Genomic DNA, 21,221 nt, shown 5'->3' on the forward strand with positions numbered 1-21,221 from the left:
TAATTTTGTGTGAGTGTAAAGCCATAGGGAAATATACTGTTTAATTATATTTACATAAAGTATAAAAACTGGAAAACTAAACAATGCACTATTTAGGGCTACGTATAGGAGCCCTGATGGCCCAATTGTTAAGTGCTCAGCTGTTAACTGAAAGGTCAGTGGTTCGAACTCATCCAGTGGCTATGCAGGAGAAAAGACCTTGAGGTCTGTTCCCACAAAGATTACAGCCTAGGAAACCCTACGGGGCAGTTCTATTCTGTCCGAAGGGTTGTTATGAGTAGGAATAGGCTAGATGGCACACAACAGCAACAACGGAGGTATAAAACCTACAAATAAAAAGCAAGGCAATGGTCAATATATAATTCAGGTTACCGGTTATTGCTCAGTGAGAGGAGGGAGTTGTGATCAGTGAATGGTATGTGAGCAGCTCTGAGGGATAGTAATGCTGTATTTCTTGGTCTTGATGGTATACACATAGTTGTTCATTTACTGCTCTTTAATGTGTGCAGGTTCATCTGTATTCACTCTATTTATGTATGCTATATTTTAAATCTTAAAAATTCTAGACCCTAAGCACCCAAAAGCAGACATCCCAATTCAATAGGTTAGGACGGCACCCAGAAATCAAAAATTTTTATCCCATTTCTCTAGTGATTCTAATTACTTTATTATGACTTCTGTGTTGGGCTCTTCAGTCTTGGAATTTGGCATTTCAAAAAGAGCTACAATGTGCCTAAAGGAGGCAATTTATAAAAAACACATGTCATCGGTTTCAGAAATTGTCACTTTACTATACAAAAAAATAAAGCATTTACAAAAGAAAGTCAAAAGAAGTTACACTTTTAGACTACATTAGGAAAGTTACACAAGAGTCTTATGAGCAAGCAACATCATAAAACATCTCTGTATCTTGTCAGTACCACACAGAGAAATTCTGTCAACCATTATAGGTTGCAGTATTTCGTACCTGAAAGTCAACCCATTGCCCTCTTGGTTTATCACTTCCTATAAAACCCTGGCATCTTTACAAAACATGAAATTGTTTCAACTGAACATTATAGGAATAAAATTTTCTTATAGGAAATAAAATATAAAAAAGGTGACACAGATCAGCTGCCAATCAACATTAATGATAAATTTTTCTAAGACACATTAAGTTATAACAATTAGTTCAAGCGACACTGTTTAATTAATTTGGAGATCTCAACATAGAGTGCTGTTATTCCAAGCAACAGTTCTATGGCATAATTTTATTTTACATATTTACATATTATGTTATTGTATATACACATCAAGAAACCGCTCCAGTCATCGTATCTCAGTGGCACGGCCTATTCTTTCAGGGAGAAAGTTTCCCCTTGGCTTTTTGTTCACAGCAAAGGACACAGGCAGCCATTTCTTTCCACGCATCCACTATAGTCAAGGAAGACTGAACACTCAGCTAGTTTTTCTTCCCACAGAGTGATGAGCAGCATTAAGGATCTGGGCTGATAGATACTGTCTCTGGTTGAATGTTTCAAACGTTAGCTCCACTTTTGATTTCTGTGCTTATACAAGATCGTATGAGCCTTTCATGTTGGCTCTTCTCGCGAAGTAGGCAGTCATTCCAATGGCAGGTATTACTAAGGAGCATGCAAAATACATCACGAGAAGTTCAGAAGAAAAATAGCCCTGATTCTTCTCTCTTCCTGGAAAATAAGGAAATGGATACAATTACTGTCTAGTACAAAACAAAACCGTTTAATAATAATAGTAACACATTTTATTATAACACTACAACCAGTTCTCCTGAAAGAAGTGACTTAGAGCAGTGATAAGGACCCAGACTGCATATTTCTCTAAATTATCCAAGTAATCAGCTGGTGGTTGCTCTGGTCGTGACAGGTCTGAAGATGACACGAACTGATTTCCATGATCCGGGATTCCATTAGATTCAGGTTTCGTTATAGAGTGGACGCAACTTGATAGGAATCATTTACAAGAATAGGAACTGGGGGAAGGTGTTTGCTTTGGGAAATAGAAATATGTACTGAAAAATTGTGACGTTGATCACCATGAATTGAAAAGACCAACCAGTTCTCCAAGCAAACCTATGTAACATTTAGAGTGCAACCAGTATTTAAAAAAAAAAAATGGTTGCCCTCGAGTAGATCAGATTCCATGTGTTACAAAGGGCTTTTTTTTGCTGTAATCATTACAGAAGCAGACACTGGCGTAACGGATTCAAACTGCCAACCTTTAGGCTAGTAACTGAATGCAAACAAATTTCACCACCCAGGGACCTCCAACCGATATAGTCAAACACCATATAAGATAGTAAGAGGAAGAATTCTTGTCTATGGCTTTTTCAGAGACATATAGAAAACTTTTTGAGTTTTTTTAATAGAAAACTTTATGTTTTATATGCCTGAAGCAGGCCATCTTAGTATATATTATTCCTCTTCAGCATTTATACCATTCTTCATAAACTGAAGTTCTTTGGATAGCATCAGGCTTCATCTTAAATGCTACTTTCTCAGAGACGCTTTCCTTGACCTGTATTTCCCTCAGTCTAAATTAGGAACCCAACACACTCTCGTAACCCACTGTACATTCCCTTCACAACCCTTATGACAATTTGCATATGCGTGGCCTCAGTCCTGGCATATATATAGAAATCTGACTTTGGTGATTACTGCATCCACTCTAGAGCTTTCTAATCACTAGAGGTCAACCAACTAGATAATCAGGAGGGTTAGGTTAAGTGAAGTTAATTCTTTAAATTCTTGACATAAAAAACACTTCACAGAGTGATAATTGTTGCAATATTCTGCTTTCCCTTGCTAGAGTAGAATGAATCAAAATATAAGAATATCTTATTCAGATGTCCATCATAAGCATCAGTTTGATTAGACATCAGTATTGATGACCATAGTGTTTCTGGGCAATGGTATTTCTGTACCTACTATTTTATTTTCAATGTAATAAGTATTATCTTTCGTCTTTCAGTTTCCCTTGGGTACCTGCAGTAAAATTTAAGTTTCTGCTGAGTCAGTTGCCAGGGCAACCTTCAAATATAATTTTCTATTAGCTCTATAAATTAAAAAAAAAAACCCTGAAGATTCCCAGCTATTGCTATCATTGGAATACATTCAAGCCACAAAAAAATTAAAACCCTAGCTAAATAAAAAAGAAGACTACTTCAGAAGACATGGGGGAAAAAAGCGTCAATTTTTTGTCTCCATTCACGTTTAGTTATTTTAAACCAAATTTAGTTTGAATTTCTAGCTGAGTACCTAATATCCTTTGATTTCATTTAAGTAATGAATGAAAAATGGCAAATATGTAAGTTGTTAATTTAATAAAACACCTAGAAAGACAACATTGTATGAGAGGGTTAAAAAGTGGAGATTTCAATTGTGTCCAAGAAAGCAATTAACTACAGACAGAATTAAAAAAATGTTAGAAGTCCAGTTTCCCGGGGCTAGGCTCAATTAAAGGCAGCCTAGAGTCCTGGTGGTGCAATGGCTAAGCACTGGGTTGCTAACTGAAAAGTCAGCAGTTCAAACCCACCAGCAGCTCCTTGGGAGAAAAGACCAGGCGACCTGCTCCTGTAAATATTTCAACCTAGGAAACCCTATGGGGGCAGTTCTACTCTCTTACGTAGAGTCACTATGAATCAGAATTGACTCAACAACACACAACAACAACAACCAAGGCATCAATGATTAAAGAAAATAGGAATGAATGAATTTACACCTACTAGTAACTGAGATCTCAATCCGTCCAGAATCATACCCAGCCTCATCAGAAGCACAGATTACATACACCCCTGTGTCATTTTGAGTGATAGGATACAAGGTAAATGTTCCATTCTTTGAACTCATAGTAACTTTACTGGCAAGATCAACTCTTTTCAGGATAATTACTGCATGCAGATAATTAAATGTTTACAGGTAATTGTGTTATTTCCCCCTTCTTTAATATTTCTAAATGGATATATTGATATTGCCGAATTTCAAGGAGGTACTTTGAAGACAGAAAACATATAGTAAGGCTTGCAATCCTGAGAAATTTGGCCAGGTGAGTAAGATTTTCACTTGTGTTCTGACCTGGGTTCAAATTTCATTTACATTGACAAGTGGTTGCTAAATCTGATAGCCAAGTGCCAGAGGTTCTTAAGAGTTGGCATTTATGTGCAGTACTGTTCACGCCAGGGCTAAGTTTGGCTTCTAGTACGGAATTGGAGCTCAGTGGCATGCAAGGATTGTGGGAAACTGTCAAGGGCGGACATAACATAGTCTGCTTACTTCAATAAGATCGATAGGTCCTATTGCGCATACATAAGAGGATTTAGGAAATTAAGGGACATACATGGAGTTGGAGTCAATTCTACAGCAACCGCTTGGTTTTTCTGCAGTCTCAACCAGTTTTCATCGGTCAGCTATGACTCATGGCAACCCCATGTGTATCAGAGTAGAACTGGGCTCCATAGAGGTTTTCAAAACTGGTTTTTCGAAAGTAGATTGCCAGACGTTTCTTCCAAGGGGCCTTTAAGTTGGACTCAAACCTCCAACCTTTTGGTTAGCAGATGAGGATGCTAACCATTTTCACCAGCCAGGGACTCCTTCTAAAGTCTAGAGATTCTTTTATGTTGTTCAGGACCACAAGTTCCACCCCTGATTTTTTATTATGCTTAGAAGAGTCAACCTAGAAAATATTCAGTTACTCCATGTTTAGAGAGTCTATTCCCTTCTGGTAGAAAGGAAGAGGGTCTATGTAGAACCCTTCTTTTTCCCGTATGCCTATCTTACTGCTTTGGGTTGTTGGTAGTTGCCCTTGAGTCGATTCTGACTCATGGTGACCGCAAGAGTATAGAGTAGAACTGTGCTCCACAGGGTTTTCAGCTGTGGCCTTTCAGAGGCAGATTGCCAGACCTGTCTTCTAAGGCATCTCTGGGTGGGTTTGAACCACCAGCCTTTCGGCTAGTAGTCAAGCACTTAACCACTTGTGCCATGCAGGAACTCGTCCTACTGCTTTAGTTTCCTTGTATCCTCCAGAGAAAGGTTTTAAAAATATGGTTAAATGCTTAGCAAATGGAAGACCTCAGAACCAATGATGCGTGGTCAGCTCTGAGAAAAGCAAATGGCAATTCCATATCCACCAATGATTAACGTCAACTTCCTGGCTAAGCTCTGTAGCATAGAACAGCTGTGCTTGATTATTTCAGGAAACATTAAAAAGTAACCACAATAAACATGGAATTCAGGTCCATTTTGACAACTCATTCATCTAATCCTGGGAATTCTTTACCATCCACCAAATCTCGGAACTATTTTAAAAAAAGACAAACTGACTAACCTTTAACATCAAGTATTAAGCTTCTTAATTGGGAGCCAGCCTCACTTTTAGATTCACATACATACACTCCTGCATCCTCTAACTGGGCTTCACGTATGGTATATGTGCCATCTATAGAGTTTAGCATCTTGTCTCCCGTCTCTACTTTCTTCTTCAGGATTATCCAAGTTTCTGAAACATTTCCACACGTACAGGAAATAGTGACGGTGTCTCCTTCCTTGATGCTCTCAGAAGGAAAAGCTGTGAGTTGCATGTCTTTTGGCACAACTGTAAAGAGAATTTAAAAGCCACCTCTGAGTAAGCGAAATATAAACTAATTCCACATTAATTTAATGACAGAAACGATAGCTGTCAAGGAGCTAATTTGTGTTTATTTATACTGTTGGCATTAAATATTTAGGGGGCAAGTAAAAAAATCAATATTGTTGCAAATGATTATGTTTTTAATAAGAGGAAGACATGTCTTATGATTCTCTCATATCCTTTAATATAATTCTTCAGCCAGTCTAGTGAAAAAAAAAAAAAGATGTTTAGTAAACAACTATAGAATTCCAATGTGAAAAAGAAAATCTGTTTTCTTGTTACGCTATTTTGCAAAAAATTTTCCTTGAAGTACCAAGCTCTTTACAGAGTAATAAACAGCCGGAGAATTCAAATAGGAAAAGGAAAATCAGTTTTTTTGTTACATTGTTTTGAAAATTTTTTCCTTAAAGTACCAGGTCCTTCACAGACTTCTGAGTTTCCAGCTAGATCCTCCCAGGTCAGGAAATTAAGCTGCACAGAGAGATGGGTTCCTTACTGGCCTTAACAATCACAACTACATTTACTAACTGCCAGGCAATGGACTAGTATTTGACATACAACATCTCTATTAGTGCAGCAACCCATGGAGGGAAGTACCTTATCACCATTTTATAAGTGAGATTCCTCTTAAGATCACCTATCTTGTGACTTGATTTGAGACTTTTCCCTCATCCAGGGTCACAGTACCATAATATCCACTCTAAGGGTTCTCTTTAAGGTTGTACATTGCCCTTCAAAGGCTTTTCCTTTAAAATGTAACTATTATTAAAGCGAGGTAACAAGAAAGTCACAAATACCTCGCTGAGAATAATACCAAGGGGTAGGAAAGGAAATGACCTCTCTGGTCAAGAAAAGACTCTTGAAACCGAAAGGGAAGGCACCAGGACAAATCCAAATTGAGCACTTCGTGGTTTTGCCCATACCTGGCTGTGGCCTCAACCAGCCAATTTGGAGACTGTTTTGTTCTCAGTCCTGACTCTCCATCTTGGAGAAAGGGGATCTTGATATAATGGCTTAACTCACTCTCATGGTTCTTTGTCACCAGGCAGATGAACCAGAAGGCATAGTAACTGCTACCCGTAATCCCAGAATTTACAAAAGGTTTAAATGCCTTATCAGGCTTCTAAGTAAATACTAGCAGGCACCTTGGGAGATTCCCACTCAGGGACCACTTAGGCCAAATATGGTGGTTTTTATTCTAAATAATTTCTGAAAACATATATACCTCTTCTGTAGTTGCTATTTCAACAACATGAACACTGCCTCATAAGTGCACCTGGAACTCCTGGCATAGTTCCTGGAGATAGCTTTCCATTTGAGGTTAAAAGAATTTCAGAATAAGTGACTTTGGAATGGTTCTTGGGAAAGGACCATGCCAGGAGCTTTCCATGCAAAGGAAACAGCACCGGTTCTTCAAAACCCTCAATACATATTTTAGGTAAAAATTTAAAGAGAACTTTGCTCATAACCAGTTATACAACCAAAGTAATAATATCAACAATAATTCACCATCATGCTTTGTTAACCTTGAATAATTAATTCAACTTCATTTCTGCTTATTCCAGCTTGATTAATCCCTTCACACACATAAATACCAGCATCTTTCAGCTTTGTAGACATTAAGGTGAAAGTTGTATTTTCGGAAAGAAGCTGTAGAGCCCCATTCTTTAGCTTCTTGCTCCACAGGATATTTGGAGCCAGAAGGCCATCACTAAAGCAGGTCAAATTTACAAAACTACATTCCTCCTGGGTGGAGGAGGGGCTAACCAGGATGGTTGTACCCCTTGGGGCAACTTAAAAGGTAAAGCCACTTGTTAGCTTAACCTCTTATACTCTGAGTTCCAAAGAGTTTTAATAATGTCACAAAACTAGGCTAAAGATTCAGCAGATTAATTAGAACAGTTCATAAACCTTGATAACTTTACCAAAGGAGATTTCTGTCCCTAATTTATCATTTGCATTAGCAGAATGATAGAGAGTAGAATACACACATCATGAATATTTTCTAATAGAAGTTTGGTAGAAACCTCCTTGCTACCAAAGAATGTATGGTCACCAATGGTATGTGTCGCCATTGTGGTAAATTAAACATGGCCAGAAATTATTTGAATCTCCTCTCATCAAACAAAAGTCTATTTGTCCACTCCATTTTTTTTTTTTAAACCTGGGTTGGCCTTGTGACTTGCTTTGACCAATAAAAGATGGAAGAAGTAACACTGCAGGACTTCCAAGCTTTCAAGCTAATGAAAACTAACTAGAAAGGCAACTGTCATTACCACCCTCTTGATACAAACACTGTGCTGCAGTGAGTAAATCTGGTTAAGTTTCCTTGAAGGTGAGATACCACCTGGGCAAGGGGAGGTCCGTACATCTCAAGCTAAGGTCCCAAACATGTGAGTGAAGCCATTTGAGACCAGCCCCTTTAATCAACCTGCCGATTGACTGACTAAGCATAAGTGACCTCAGTTGATACCATATTGAGCAGGAGAACTGCCCAGCTGATCCCTTCCAAAAATGTCTACTAATAGAAGCATAAGCAAATTAATGGTTATTATTTTAAGTTTTGGGGGTGGTTTGCTACAATCACTATTTTGAAATTTCCTTTCATTTTTTTTTTTTTTTGCAGAGGTTTTTACTATCGACCTCATGTTAACTACTGCCTGGCAAACATGATAAGGAAATCCATATTAAATTGTGGACATATGATGTATGTACTTACCGTTAACATAAAGTGTCTGTGTACTCTGCCTTTGTTTGGGTTCAAACTCCATTTTATCAATATTTAACTTAGCCCGACAAACAAGAACTTTTCCAGTGTCTTCGGTGGTAGGGATGAAGGTCATTTCCAAACTCTTGGTTTCTGGGGATTGCCTATCCATGTCCTGGACAAAGTCTTTCTTCATCATCATAATACTTTCCCCCTTAAGTAGTTCAATCTCCAATCGGTCAAAAGGGTACACATCAGGAACCTTGCAGCTTACGGTGACAGGGTTTCCATTCACTAGACGATCACTCATCTCAATTTCTGGATCACTAGGGAACGCTGCAGATATCAAGCAAAAGTGATGCTTACATGTGACATTCAAGGAAAAACTGAACAAATACTTATTAAATGCAAAAGTCTCAAAATGACAGCTTTAACTTACCTGAGAGTGGTTACCAATATATAAAAAATGGCATTAAATTTAAATATTTATGATATTAATATAAATAATGCTGGAAACAAAAGAAATGCCTAGTTCATCAAGTCATCAAGTAATAGAAAAAACCACTGACATTGAGTCGATTCTAACTCGTAGAGACCCCACGTGTTACAGAGTGGAACTGCTCCACAGGGCTTTTTTTGGCTGTGATTTTTACAGAAGCAGGTGACCAGGCATTTCTTCTACAGTGCCAATGAGTGGGTTGAAACTGCCAAGCTTTAGGTTAGTCCCAAAAAACCAAACCCACTGCCATCGAGTCCATTCCAACTCATAGCAACCCTATGGGACAGAGTAGAACTGCCCTATAGAGTTTCCAAGGAGTGCCTGGTGGATTCAAACTGCCGACCTCTTGGTTAGCAACTGTAGCACTTAACCACTACGCCACCAGGGTTTTCTTTAGGTTAATAGTCAAGTGCAAACCATTTGCACCACCCAGGGACCTAAGTAACAAATACACTTCTTCCTTTTTTCTTCTTAGTGATGCAGTTTTGCTGAAAGCCATGACTTGATCTTTTCTAAGAAGTGGTCAGCTTCTACCATCTTATTTAGTAACTAGGTATTTTAAATGTTTATAAATTAACAGAGTATGGGAGTACTAGTCCCTTGATATTGATCATCTCAGTCTACAGAACAGCCTGATAAAACTGGTATGTATGACTTATTTTACGGCTAGAAAAACTAAAACTCAGAGGATAAAAGACCCATCGTGCGTTACACCTAGCAAGTTGCCAGGCTGAGATCTGAACTCGTATTTCACTGATCTCAGCTCCCAGGCTGGGTTTCACAGAGCCACACAGCCTCCCAGGATCAGAAAAGACCTACAAGACAGTTCTCAGTGTAAACATTTTAACTTCTAACGACCACATTTAGCCAGCAAGTTTTAAGTATTTCTCAGATAGTACTTGTAGTTAAAGAAAAAAAGAATATCAAAGATTTTGCTCATAAATAATAACATTACAATGCATTCTAGGCAAATCAATAGGAACGAGACTAATCTGGCCATCAAGAGCAAGAGCAATGCTAAAAAAAATTTTTCCCTAAACAAAGTGTTTCCGTAGCGCCATATCCACTTCACTGCTGGACCTCATTTCTGCTGGGGATGTGCCTGCCTCAGCAGGTCTAGGCTCGGGGTAATATGATAAGGTCATAAAATTTACCCTTCTTTTGAGAGCTTCAAATCCCTTTACAAATATATTCTGACTCATTCTGGACAAAATCCTGATAGGTAACACAAGTTGGGTCAGGGTTTCTGGTGGAAAGTCTCTACAATATGTTCTCTTGAATTCTGCTGAATAAAATAAGGCAGAGTAATTCTCTTCTCAAAGAAATAACTTTTTGGTCACTTTACCAATTTTATCCCTCATCCATTATAAACTGAGGAATTCCAGCAATGTCAAATTCTTAGAGATTTGAGGTTGTAAAGGATTTTTATGAAGGTGAGAAGAACAGTAAGGAAAAGGATAGATCATATATTACATTGTAAATCAATATTAAGATGGAGTCTCCAGTGTCGTCTCCTAGTTCCGCTTTTCACCGGAGCTGTTACCTGACAACCCTCATCTCCAGTCTAACTTCTGTCTTCATATTTGGCTTCCTCCTACATTCTATTGCTTCATTTCTTTTCCTCCTGCAGCTTTTCAAATGTACCTTCAGAATCAGTTGGTTTAGGCCTTATCCCATTCAAATGGTTGAGCAGGCAATCATTCCCACCCAGTTACCTGAATAAGCGCTGACCCTTGATTGGGAGGTGTCTGACTTTAGTGCTAAGCAATTTCCCCCTACTCCTTGGTTACTACCACCTCCAGTTCAGTATGCACACAGAGGGAGCATTGGTGTGTTCAAATGAACAATGATCATATTGACAAGACACAAACTTAGGATTGTGAATGCTGTGTACATAAGCAATGTATACTTAAGATTTAGGCCGATTATGTTGCATCAGGTAATTCTGGTTCAGAGATTTAGGAACCATGTTGCTGTTGTTAGCTACTGTTGAGTTGGCCACTAACTCATGGCAACCCCATGAGTACTGGGATTGGGCCCTTATGATCTATATAGAGTTTGTATGGACTGATTTTTCAAAAGTAGATCACAGGCCTTTTTTCCTAGTCTGTCTTAGTCTGGAACCTCCACTGTTACCTGTACAGCATCATAGCAACACGCAACACCTCCACTGACAGATGGGTGGTGGTTATACATGACTGGAATCAAACTGGGTCTCCTACATGGCAGATGAGAATTTTAGCCCTGAACCACCACTATCCCCTTAATAGGGACCGTAAACCAAAAAAAAAGCCAAACCCAGTGCAGTTGAGTCAATTCTGACTCATAGCGACCCTATAGGACAGAGTAGAACTGCTCCATAGAGCTTCCAAGGAGCGCCTGGTGGATTTGAACAGCCGACACTTTGGTTAGCAGCCGTAGCACTTAACCAGTACGCCACCAGGGTTTCCTTAGGAACCACCTTAGGAACCATACACAGGGCTAAATTCCCTTTCCAAACACATGGGTCTCATTGCATATCACAGACTTTCGTTCTTTTTTTTTTCCAGTTGAACTTAAAAAAAAAAAAAGCAATAAACAATTCTGAAAAATACTTACAGTAGAGTTTCACCTGGATTTCTTTTTCCAGCATCTCATGCCCACAGGTCACTGCACACAGGTAAAAGTGTTCATTCTCCAAGCTAACAGGACTCAGGGTTAGCGTGGACTTGGTCCCCTCACTTCTCACTTTCCCACTGAGTGGGCTGTCTATCTGGGTTCTCCAAGAAAAAGACGGGGATTCACAGCCTGTGACACTGCACGTCAACACAACAGAGTCCCCAATCTGAGCAGCAACTGGGGAGTCCGGGGAGAGCTCAACTGTAAACAGTTGCCCTGGGGGGGGGGGGAGAACAAAGCAAAAGGAAAATAAGATTCTTTTCTTCTTTCACCATATTGAAATATATGGTTCCCCGCCACCACCCCCCCCCCCCGCCACCCAATCCTCTTTTAGCTAATACCTCTGCCAAGAAGGAATGACTCCTTTCCACCTTGGAGCTGTCAGAAATGAGACCACATCTTTTTAAGAATGAACCCAGGATAGTCCATTGATTCACTCATTTAACTGAATGGATGTAGATAAAAATTTGTCAAGACAGAGGCTGGCATCTTTTCATAAAATAATCCAGTCTCTTCTCAAATGTAAAAATCAAGTCATTGCAGTAGCGGATAATAGCTCAAATAGTACGAGTTGTTCTTACGTGTCAGATACTGTGCAAACCACTTTACGCATATGATCTCATTTAATCCTCACAATTTTATGAATGGGTAGTATTATTTTTCTTTCTCCGTATTCAGGAAACTGAAGCTTAGAAATGCTAAATAACTGCACAGTTTGCAAGTTGCAAAATTAAGACTTAAAGCCAAGTGGGTTAGATTTAAGATCCAAAGCTTTTCCAGTTACTAGAACAACTAAATCAAGACATTCTCATATGGAAATAAAACAAGATCTAAGAGAGGTACTACAAAAGTTACAACAAATGTCTTCTAACTAGATATACCTGTCATAGACCTGTGGTTAGAGCTTCCGTCTGAACATTAGAGAGCTACACCGTTGAAAACCACACAGAATCAAATTGGAAGCCAAGTAAAAACTTAAGCATTATAGTGATACAAAAGTCACTTCTAAAATCTGTTAGTGATACAAAAGTCACTTCTAAAGTTTGTTTGATGCCATAGGAAAATGCTTTACAATTAATTTAGAGGCTGAAAGCTTAGATGTAAGGGCAAGGTCCTAAGCCTTGAATATCCAGGAAAGCTGTTTGGGTGCAGAGCTATCCCTGCTGGGTGCACAGGCTCCTTGTGGGCGACCGTTGTTTAAGGGGAAAGGAATTCCAAATCCTGGCCCTCTGTTCCCCTGAAGAAACTGGGAGTGATTAGCCAATTCTGAAAGTGAGAGATGAGACTCCACGGGAAAGAAAGAAAATTCTCCTCATTGTAAATATCAGGCTGGGGATGGAGGAAGGAAATCTCAAGAAAGAAAGAATCCAGACACGCTGGATTTTGTCAGGTTCGTGTCTGTGCCAGAAGAAGTTATTTTTTTCCCAATTAGTTTGTCTAATTGTGACAAGTTAGTGTCTTCCAAATACGACTTTTCCTCAAATTACCTCAATAAACTGATGTGCGATTAGATTTTAACAAAGAGAGAGGTCATTCGGAACAATCACGAGAGCGTCCTAATTTCTTATATGCTAGTGTGAGAATGGGGAACTACAAAAACAGATCCGCTTCCTGACTGCGAACAGTTGGCAGATCATTCTTGACTGTAGCTGCTTATTTTACAATGTAAACTTGTGGTTCCTAGAGGGGTAACAGGAAAGCTACTTCGAAAGCTCAATTCTGTCAGTTCTATCTTCGGAAGTTAGAATGCTACCCTGACACAAAGTGCAAAACAACCCTCCCCAACCCCAGAATATATTTCCTTTTCACCACGGAAATGGCAAACAGTTTGTTAAGGCTGAAGTTTATTCCAGGGTCAACAATTAGCTTTACTGGCTTTTGTTAGTCTAATATCTTTCCCAGGCTCTTGGGAATGCCAACCTACCAACCGAGTTCATTTACTAATGGTGAGCTTGAACTTTATTTTACTTTTTTGGCTGTCCAAGTTTAAGTTCTATGTTTAAAATTTCTTTAATTTAAAAGCTCCACTTAAAAAATTTTGTGTGTCCCTGGACAGAGCAGGTGAAAAATGTAGAACAAAATTCTGACTCAAAAAGAAAGACCAGACTTGCTGGCCTGACAGAGACTGGAGAAACCCTGAGAGTGTGGCCCCTGGACACCGTTTCAGCTCAATAACAAGGTCACTCCTGAGTTTCACGCTTCAGCAAAAGATTGAACAGGTCCATGGAACAAAACAAGACTAAAGGGGCACACCAGCCCTGGGGCAGGGACTGGAAGGCAGGAAGGAACAGGACAGCTGGTAATAGGGAACCCAGGGTTGAGACGGGAGAGTGGTGACATGTCATGGGGTTGTTAACCAACATCAGAGAACAATTGGTGTACTAACTGTTTGATGAGAAACTTGTTTGTTCTGTAAACCTTCATCTACAGTACAATAAAGAAAACTAAAAAAGAAAAATTTATATCACTATCAAATAATGAAAACTGATATTACTTTACATAAATAGAAAGCAAACATTCACTGAGCACCTATTATGGGCCAGGCACTGTACTAGGCACCCAAACATTACCACACACACACACAGACAGAGGCCCTGACTTTAAGGATCTTAACTGTTTAATGGAAAGATACATTTAAAAGATACGTTATTTTTGGCGCTCACTAAAATGTATTCAAATTACCTATTTATATGTCTGGCTTTCCCTCCTAAAATATCTAAGACCTTACCCAGGGTAGTCTCTGTGATTTTATTCATAATTCCCAGCACCAAGCCTGATTCTTAGACTAAGGTTTTTAGTATGTGTTGAAATCAGTAGAAGCGCGTATTTGTCTATAAGAATTGTTGAGTGAACTCGAAAGAAGGAATGACTAACTTTGCCTGAGAGAGTCTGGAATTGAGAGGCTGACCTGAGCTTTGTCTTGACGCCTGGGTAAGGCTTTGCCAGGTGAAGGAAGGGGAGAGCGCATCCCACGCAGAAGGTACAGCATGCACCGAGGCACAGCATCACCAACAAAACTGCAAACGTAGTTTCTGACCAGACTGTGAAGAGTTTTTTTTATGCGACTATTTTAAGAAATGTTCATTTTAATTTAGGTGCAGTTAGGGTTTCAACTAAAGTCATGGAAAATGAGCATCTTTCTGTTTAAGCGTCATAACTTTGGTAGCATAGGATCGATTCTTTTGGGGACAAAACGACAGCAGGGAGACCATTTGAACACAATTAGCTATATTCGAAAAGGTATTGTATTAAAACGGGCCTGTGTTAAAATCATAGTAATGCCGCTAATGAATTATTTGACCCTATACAAAGTATGAACTCTACTTGGCCTCAGTTTTTATCTATCTCATATAGTTGTGTTGAAGATTAATGAGACAATATATGCAAAGTGGAAAGGAGAATTCCTGGCAAATCTTAGGTGTACAAGCAGGAGTCATTCTTAATCTATGAGGCTCCATTTTCTCATCCATAAAGTGGATATAAAATACTTGCTTTTAGTTATTTCTTAAGATTACAGGTAATATATGTAAGTGCCTGGAACATAGCTAGGTTCAATAAATGTTATTTAAGAAGATTACATTGCAAGAATCCAAGCAAGAGATGATAAACTAAGGCAACGGAGGAGGACTGAAGAAAAGAGGTCAATCCTAGGGATCGTTCTGAGGTAGAACCGAGAGGATTTGACAATTTGGAACGGAAGCATGAATTCGGGAGTACATGGTAGTTCAAATCTTGGGAGTTTATAGTGAGAAGAGGGCCAGAGATGAAAGCTTGTTAACATCATTATAACACGGGGCTGGCAGAAGAGCATAAACCAGGGAATGAGACAGTGAAGGACAATATGAGATGGAAAAGAAGCAGAAAAGTAGACCCATAAGGAAGCAATTTTTCACACTGAAACCATCTCACTATTGCTCTACTACCAATGGCAGCACCTTTCTTAACCCTTTTGCACATTCTACTTACCTTGAACAACTAATTCCACTTCTTTTCTGTCTCTCCCAATCAGATTAATTCCTTCACATACATAAGTTCCAGAATCTTCTACCCTCATGGCAATTAAGGTGAGAGTTGCATTCTCAGAAAGGGGCTGTAGATTCCCATTATCTAATTTCTTGCTCCAGAAAATCTCTGGAGCTGGCAGGCCCTCACTGGAACACACCATGGTCACAGAGTCACCTTCTTGCAGAGTTGTGGAATGGCTCACAAGGATAACTGTATTCTTGGGTGATACTGAAAAGGCAAGGCACAATATCAACCATTGCTAAGTATTACCTTGATCCGATAGGGATAGTATATATTTTTTTCATAGTCTGTATTTACGTACTTCCAACAATTTGATGAACTTATGCTGCCAAATTAATATAAAGAACTGCTGAATCATTAAAAAATGGTCAATCCAGTTTCGGAATAACTCGAACGAGTTACATTTTTTGATGTTTCGTGTTTTTACGCGGTCATAGATTCAAAATTCAGGAAGGATCTTTACAGTCATCTAGTTCAATCTCCCACCTACGGTAAATATCTAAACACCCTTGCCGGTTGCTCATCCAAGTCATCTTCAGTACTGACAGAGAGTGGCAACACACCACCTGACAGAGCAGTCAATTTGATTTTTGGACAGTTCTAATTATCAGAACATTTTCCCCTATATTGAGTGGACTCTTTCTCTTTGTAACTAAATCTTACACATTGGTCATAGTTCAGCCCCCAGCTGTTACACGGAATGAATTAAACCCTTCTTTCATTTGACTGTCTTTTAAATACTTAATTATAGCTCTCTTTTCCAAGTATTGTCTTCTCCAGGAAAAACACCCCCTATCTTGACTATTTATTCTCAAAACGTTGCTAAAAAGCCTTTCCATCTTGGTCTCTTTCTGTTAAGCATACTATCTGTAGTGAGACTCCTTTTAAAATGTGGCCCCCAGAGCTGAACTCAGCCTTTTAGTCTAGAACAAAGCAAGTGAGTCTACTTGTGGGACTACTCTCTAGCACTTCAAGACTGTCTTAAATCCCCTGGCAGTCTCCTAGGGCCTGGGGGCATTCAAACCCCATCACCTCTCCTACCAGACGCACATGTGGATATGTGTGCACACATACGCATGCACGCACACACACTGAGAATAAGGGCTCACCTTCTCAAATCTCTATAGCTGTGCAGCTAATATTTCAAGGCATTTTATGAGAGTTTACAAAACATCGTTTAAAAATATTTCCTTGTTTGATCCTATTTACTACAATCTAATCAGGTGATATCATTCCCTTTTTACAGATTGGGAAATGGAGGCTTAGAGAAATTAGGCAAGTTCACACAGTTAATGGAGCCAGAACTTAAGCTGTCTTCTCAACTCAAATCCAGTGCTCTTTTCTTTGAATTATGCTGATGGCAACTGCTACGTTCACTATAAACACAAATGGAGTAAAAACTACATTTTTCTTTTTTTGCATTTAGTTGCTAAGTTTATTGCTATTCACCAGAATCTAAATTCCCGTAAAGACTAGGCTGTATACACAAGTACTTACTGTAGACTTGCAGTTCTTTTGTGGTCTGTCTTTCTCTGGTCACAGGATCAGCTTCATCAGTTTGACCAATGTTTAATTTAGCTCGACAAACAAAGGTTTTTCCAATATCCTCGATGACAGGAGTAAAGGTTACTTCTAAACTCATGTTTTCCAGGGACTTCAAGCCCATGCCCTCCAGAAACTCCTGATTCTTCAGGAGACTGTCATCCTTCAGTAACTCCATCTCCAGCCTATCAGATGGGTAAACATCAGGGATCAAACAAATGATGGTGGCCGGCTTTCCAACCTCCAGTGTGCCACTCCAATAGATCTCTGGGTCTTTAGGGAGTGCTGAAAAGACCAAATGAATAAATGTGAGTGGGCTTTTTGCTTATGTTACAGAAGATTCCTTACTATTTTAACACAAAACAAACCAAGTCTAATGCTTTGGTTAATACAGTTTTAACACAGCAGAATCCATTGTTTAAATAGCCTTCCATAGGTTTGGGTGGGTTCAAGAAACAAGAATCAAAATCAGCCATCTTTTGAAGGGCTCTATTTTCCTGTATGTACTGGCTGCCTTGGTTGAACAAATGGTTAATCACTTGATTACTAATCAAAAGATCGGTGGTTTGAACCCCCCCAGATGTGCCTCAGAAGAAGACCCTGGTGGTCCGCTTCTGAAAGGTAACAGCCTTGAAAACCCTATGGAACACAGTTCTACTCCGCAACACACGGGGTCACCATGAGTCAGAATTGGCTTGATGGCAATTAGTTTGGGGTTTTTTTGATTTGCTCCTGTGTGTGTTAAGGGGTGTGTGCTATTGGAGTAAAAGAAGAGATAAAAAGGGAATGTTTACTGAATACTCATATGAGCCAGTCCCTGTGTTACACATTTAGCATAAATGATTTTATTTTACCTTTACAAAAACCCCAAAAGATTGAGACCACATTTCACAGGTAAGAAAACTGAGGCTTAGCACATTCGTGTAACTTGACTGAGGTCTCACAGCTACGTAAAGCTGGGATTTAAACTCAGGATTTCTACTATTTTGCATTGCTACTGCAGATTCATATTATGTTATGTCATTCTCTTGTTTTAGCCAGGGCAGATGTACTTTCATTTTACAGGTTAGGAATCTGAGGCTCAGAATGTCATTGCAAAGCATAAGTATCAGGCAAGATATGCGAAGAGACGAAAAGTGCAACTTTAAATAATTGGCTTCTGAGAATGGTGCCTCTGACAGGAATTTACCCACTAGAAAGAGACACCTGTACAATCTTAAATTCAGGTTTTCCTCCCGAAACACCTAGCACAATGTCCCAACCAGTGCTCCACTGGAAACTCCTAGTTCCAAGGGGACACACTATTTCAGCTTTGTCAGTCAGCCACGGCCTCCTATGCAGGGGCGACCATTTCATTATAAAACATTGTGACGGTAACACATGGTTGGCCCTATGCAGTAAGAAGAACACAAAGGCCCCAACTCTAAAGAATAATACGATTGAATGTGGAGTGGAAGCAGGACTGTTAAACATAATAAGAAACAGACATTCTTGGAGAAAAACCTCAGGCAAAATAATTAAAGCCACAAGGGTCTTTTCTTTTTTACAACTCTGACTTTTTTGGTATTTGTGGGCAAAGGTGAAGGAACTGCCAATGCTGCTACTAATGAAAAAGCTCAGTAGTTTTTCATTTTTTTCACCAACAATTTCTGACTCTCATAGGCTGTGAGAAATGTGCCTATAATCCACACAGTTCCATGTCAGGTAATGTAAGAACTTGCTACTTTTGCCTGTGTTTACATAAAGAGGCCTTTCAAGGGGCTTAGGGGACTGTAGAGACGCCAACTGTGCGTGCGGGACCAGCGAGATTGAAAGCAGCGGGGAGGTGCGGTTTCTTGGAAGCATTAGCAGCACATGGGGCTTGCTGAAGACTCAATTAAGGTTGACTGGGCAAAGTCAAGCAGGCTCCAGTATAGCAGAAAAGAGCCAACATCGTTCTAAGGTAGTCACAGGAGGTCTTCCTGAAGAAATGACCATAAATGGATGCAGTTTTTTTAGAAAGAGCTGTCATCAGTAACCAAGAGCAGGTGATTTATTTCAGGTTAGTGTTTACTCCTCTTGCTAATTTTGTGTGCTGAGACTGGACCAGGATGCATTTCGGGAGGCTAAACCACCAAATTAAGGTAAATTAGAGGTGCTCATTTATGAAGCAAATTGAATTCATTACACAAATATCCATGAGGTTCAGCATCAAGGCTTATTCGGACCAAAAAAAAAAAAAAAATCCTAACTTTATCTAGACCAAAGTCAAATATTTGCAGGTATTTTTCTCACGTCTAAGGGGAAAGCTGTATTATAGATCTTCTACTTAATATTTAAACTAGTTTCAAGCACCAAATTATGTATTATAGATCTTCTACTTAATATTTAAACTAGTTTCAAGCACCAAATTACATAAATAAATGGGAAACCCTTAAAGGATGTAATTCGTAAATCATTTAGACACATGGCCAAGTAAGCACGTTAAGACATAATCAAATGCAAATATTTTAAAGACTAAATAAATAAAGAGAACGCTAGAGATTTTATTTCATAGCTAAGAAAACCAAAGCCAAGGTCAGATCTTACTCCTGATGGCCATGTTTGCAGTAAAGTTGGAAATAGAAGCCAAAATTTAAGTTCCTGACCTAGTACTAGACTCAGTTGTCTCTAGCTATCTTGATGCAGTAAGCCCTATAGCCAAGAATCTGAATATGAATATTTGCCTTTTCAAAAATTATCTTAAAGCAAAATTGCGAGAAAACCAAAGAGTTTCCGAAGCACTCACAGTAGATTTCCACCTGGTTTTCTTTTTCTAGCTTCTCATCTCCGCAAATCGCTGTGCACAGGTAAGAACATTCGTTGTCAAAACTAACAGGATCCATGGTCAGCGTGGACTTGTTCCCCTCACTCTTCACCTTCCCATTCAGCGGACTGTCTATCTGGCTTCTCCAGGAGAAAATTGGGAAGTCGCAGCCTGTGGTGCTGCAAGTCAGTGAGACCGAGTCACCAATCTGAGCAAAAATTTTGGCCTCAGGGGAGATCTCGACTTTAAAAGCGTGAGCTGCCAAGGCAAAAAGAGAAAAAGCAAACTTACCTCTGGCTTATTTAGTATCCTACTCCCTCGTCTCTGTTCTAGCATAAGGTCTAAAATACCATCTGGCTGATCTCTTTCCTAAGCTGAATCAAACAAACTGCAAAGCAGCCAAAAGGCCCTGACTTCTTTGCCACAGGGGGTGTTGGAATCATCTTTACTTAGGACGACTCTCAGTTCCAGCCTTGATTTCCATGCATCAGCTGTTTTATGATTTGCTAAGTTTGAGCTCATTAAGAACAGGAAACTAACTGCTAGAGATAGAATCCAAATTACTCATTTGACGCTGGAAAAAAAAAACATCGATTTGCAGTTCGAACTATGACAATATAATTCTGTGTAACAAAACCCAATGGCACGTTAAAACTTAAGTTTTCCCACTATTTAAAACCCCTAGTTCTTTTCTTCACTACCATAGTACTACTAAAGCCAAAACCAGGCAAAAATGGAGTGTTAGCCTTTGAAACAGAAACAAGGAGAAGCACTTACAAGCTGCAAACACCAGCCACAGTAGATTTGAAGTTCTCAAGATCATGACCATCTTCTGAGGCATTTTAAGTTCCTTCTGCGATGGGAAAATAACCAGTTTCCTAAACCCCTCTTTCTGTCCCACTGACACTGCCGGGGAAAAGTCTCCAACTCCTAAAGCCAGTGAGGCTCAGTGAGGAGTGAAATGGAAAGTCTGCTCTTTATAAAGGGTCTTGTTGCAGAGGCGGAGGGAAATCCCTTCAAGGGGAAACCCGAGGCAGAGCCAGGGAAAAAAGTTTCACTGACACTGAGCCAAGTCCCAGCATTAACTCTTTCAGTTGCTCTCAGGACAGAAACTACTCTCTGTAGCCTGGAAAAGAAAACACTTCCAAGGCTATCAAAATTCAGCATTTTATTATTATTTTTTTTTTTTAGGAGTTGATTTTGAACCCCAAAATGATATCTTTGCTAGAAAAACATAAGGTAATACTTAGTAGAACTAGGCTTTCTGAATCCATAGAAGGAGAAAAAACGGTGGTGGGGGGGGGGGTTGGGCCGAGGAGAGAAAATAGTAAATCTGACTCTAGTTTTTGAAGTGGATAAAT

At 39.4% G+C, this 21,221-nt stretch overlaps 1 protein-coding gene across 1 annotated transcript; it reads right to left on the reverse strand.

Annotated features, from left to right (window-relative positions):
• Positions 1 to 745: 745 nt before the first annotated feature.
• On the reverse strand, positions 746 to 20,832 carry VCAM1 (vascular cell adhesion molecule 1). Its single transcript, XM_049880247.1, has 8 exons — positions 20,638 to 20,832; positions 19,843 to 20,118; positions 17,031 to 17,360; positions 15,474 to 15,740; positions 11,448 to 11,723; positions 8,363 to 8,686; positions 5,341 to 5,607; positions 746 to 1,688 (listed from the first exon to the last, which is right to left on the reverse strand). Exons 1-8 carry the CDS (start codon positions 20,699 to 20,701, stop codon positions 1,549 to 1,551), a joined length of 1,944 nt encoding a protein of 647 aa, XP_049736204.1. The 5' UTR covers positions 20,702 to 20,832; the 3' UTR covers positions 746 to 1,548.
• Positions 20,833 to 21,221: the final 389 nt, after the last annotated feature.

This window comes from Elephas maximus, chromosome 3, assembly GCF_024166365.1.
Source record: "Elephas maximus indicus isolate mEleMax1 chromosome 3, mEleMax1 primary haplotype, whole genome shotgun sequence".
Taxonomy (NCBI): Eukaryota; Metazoa; Chordata; class Mammalia; order Proboscidea; family Elephantidae; genus Elephas; species Elephas maximus.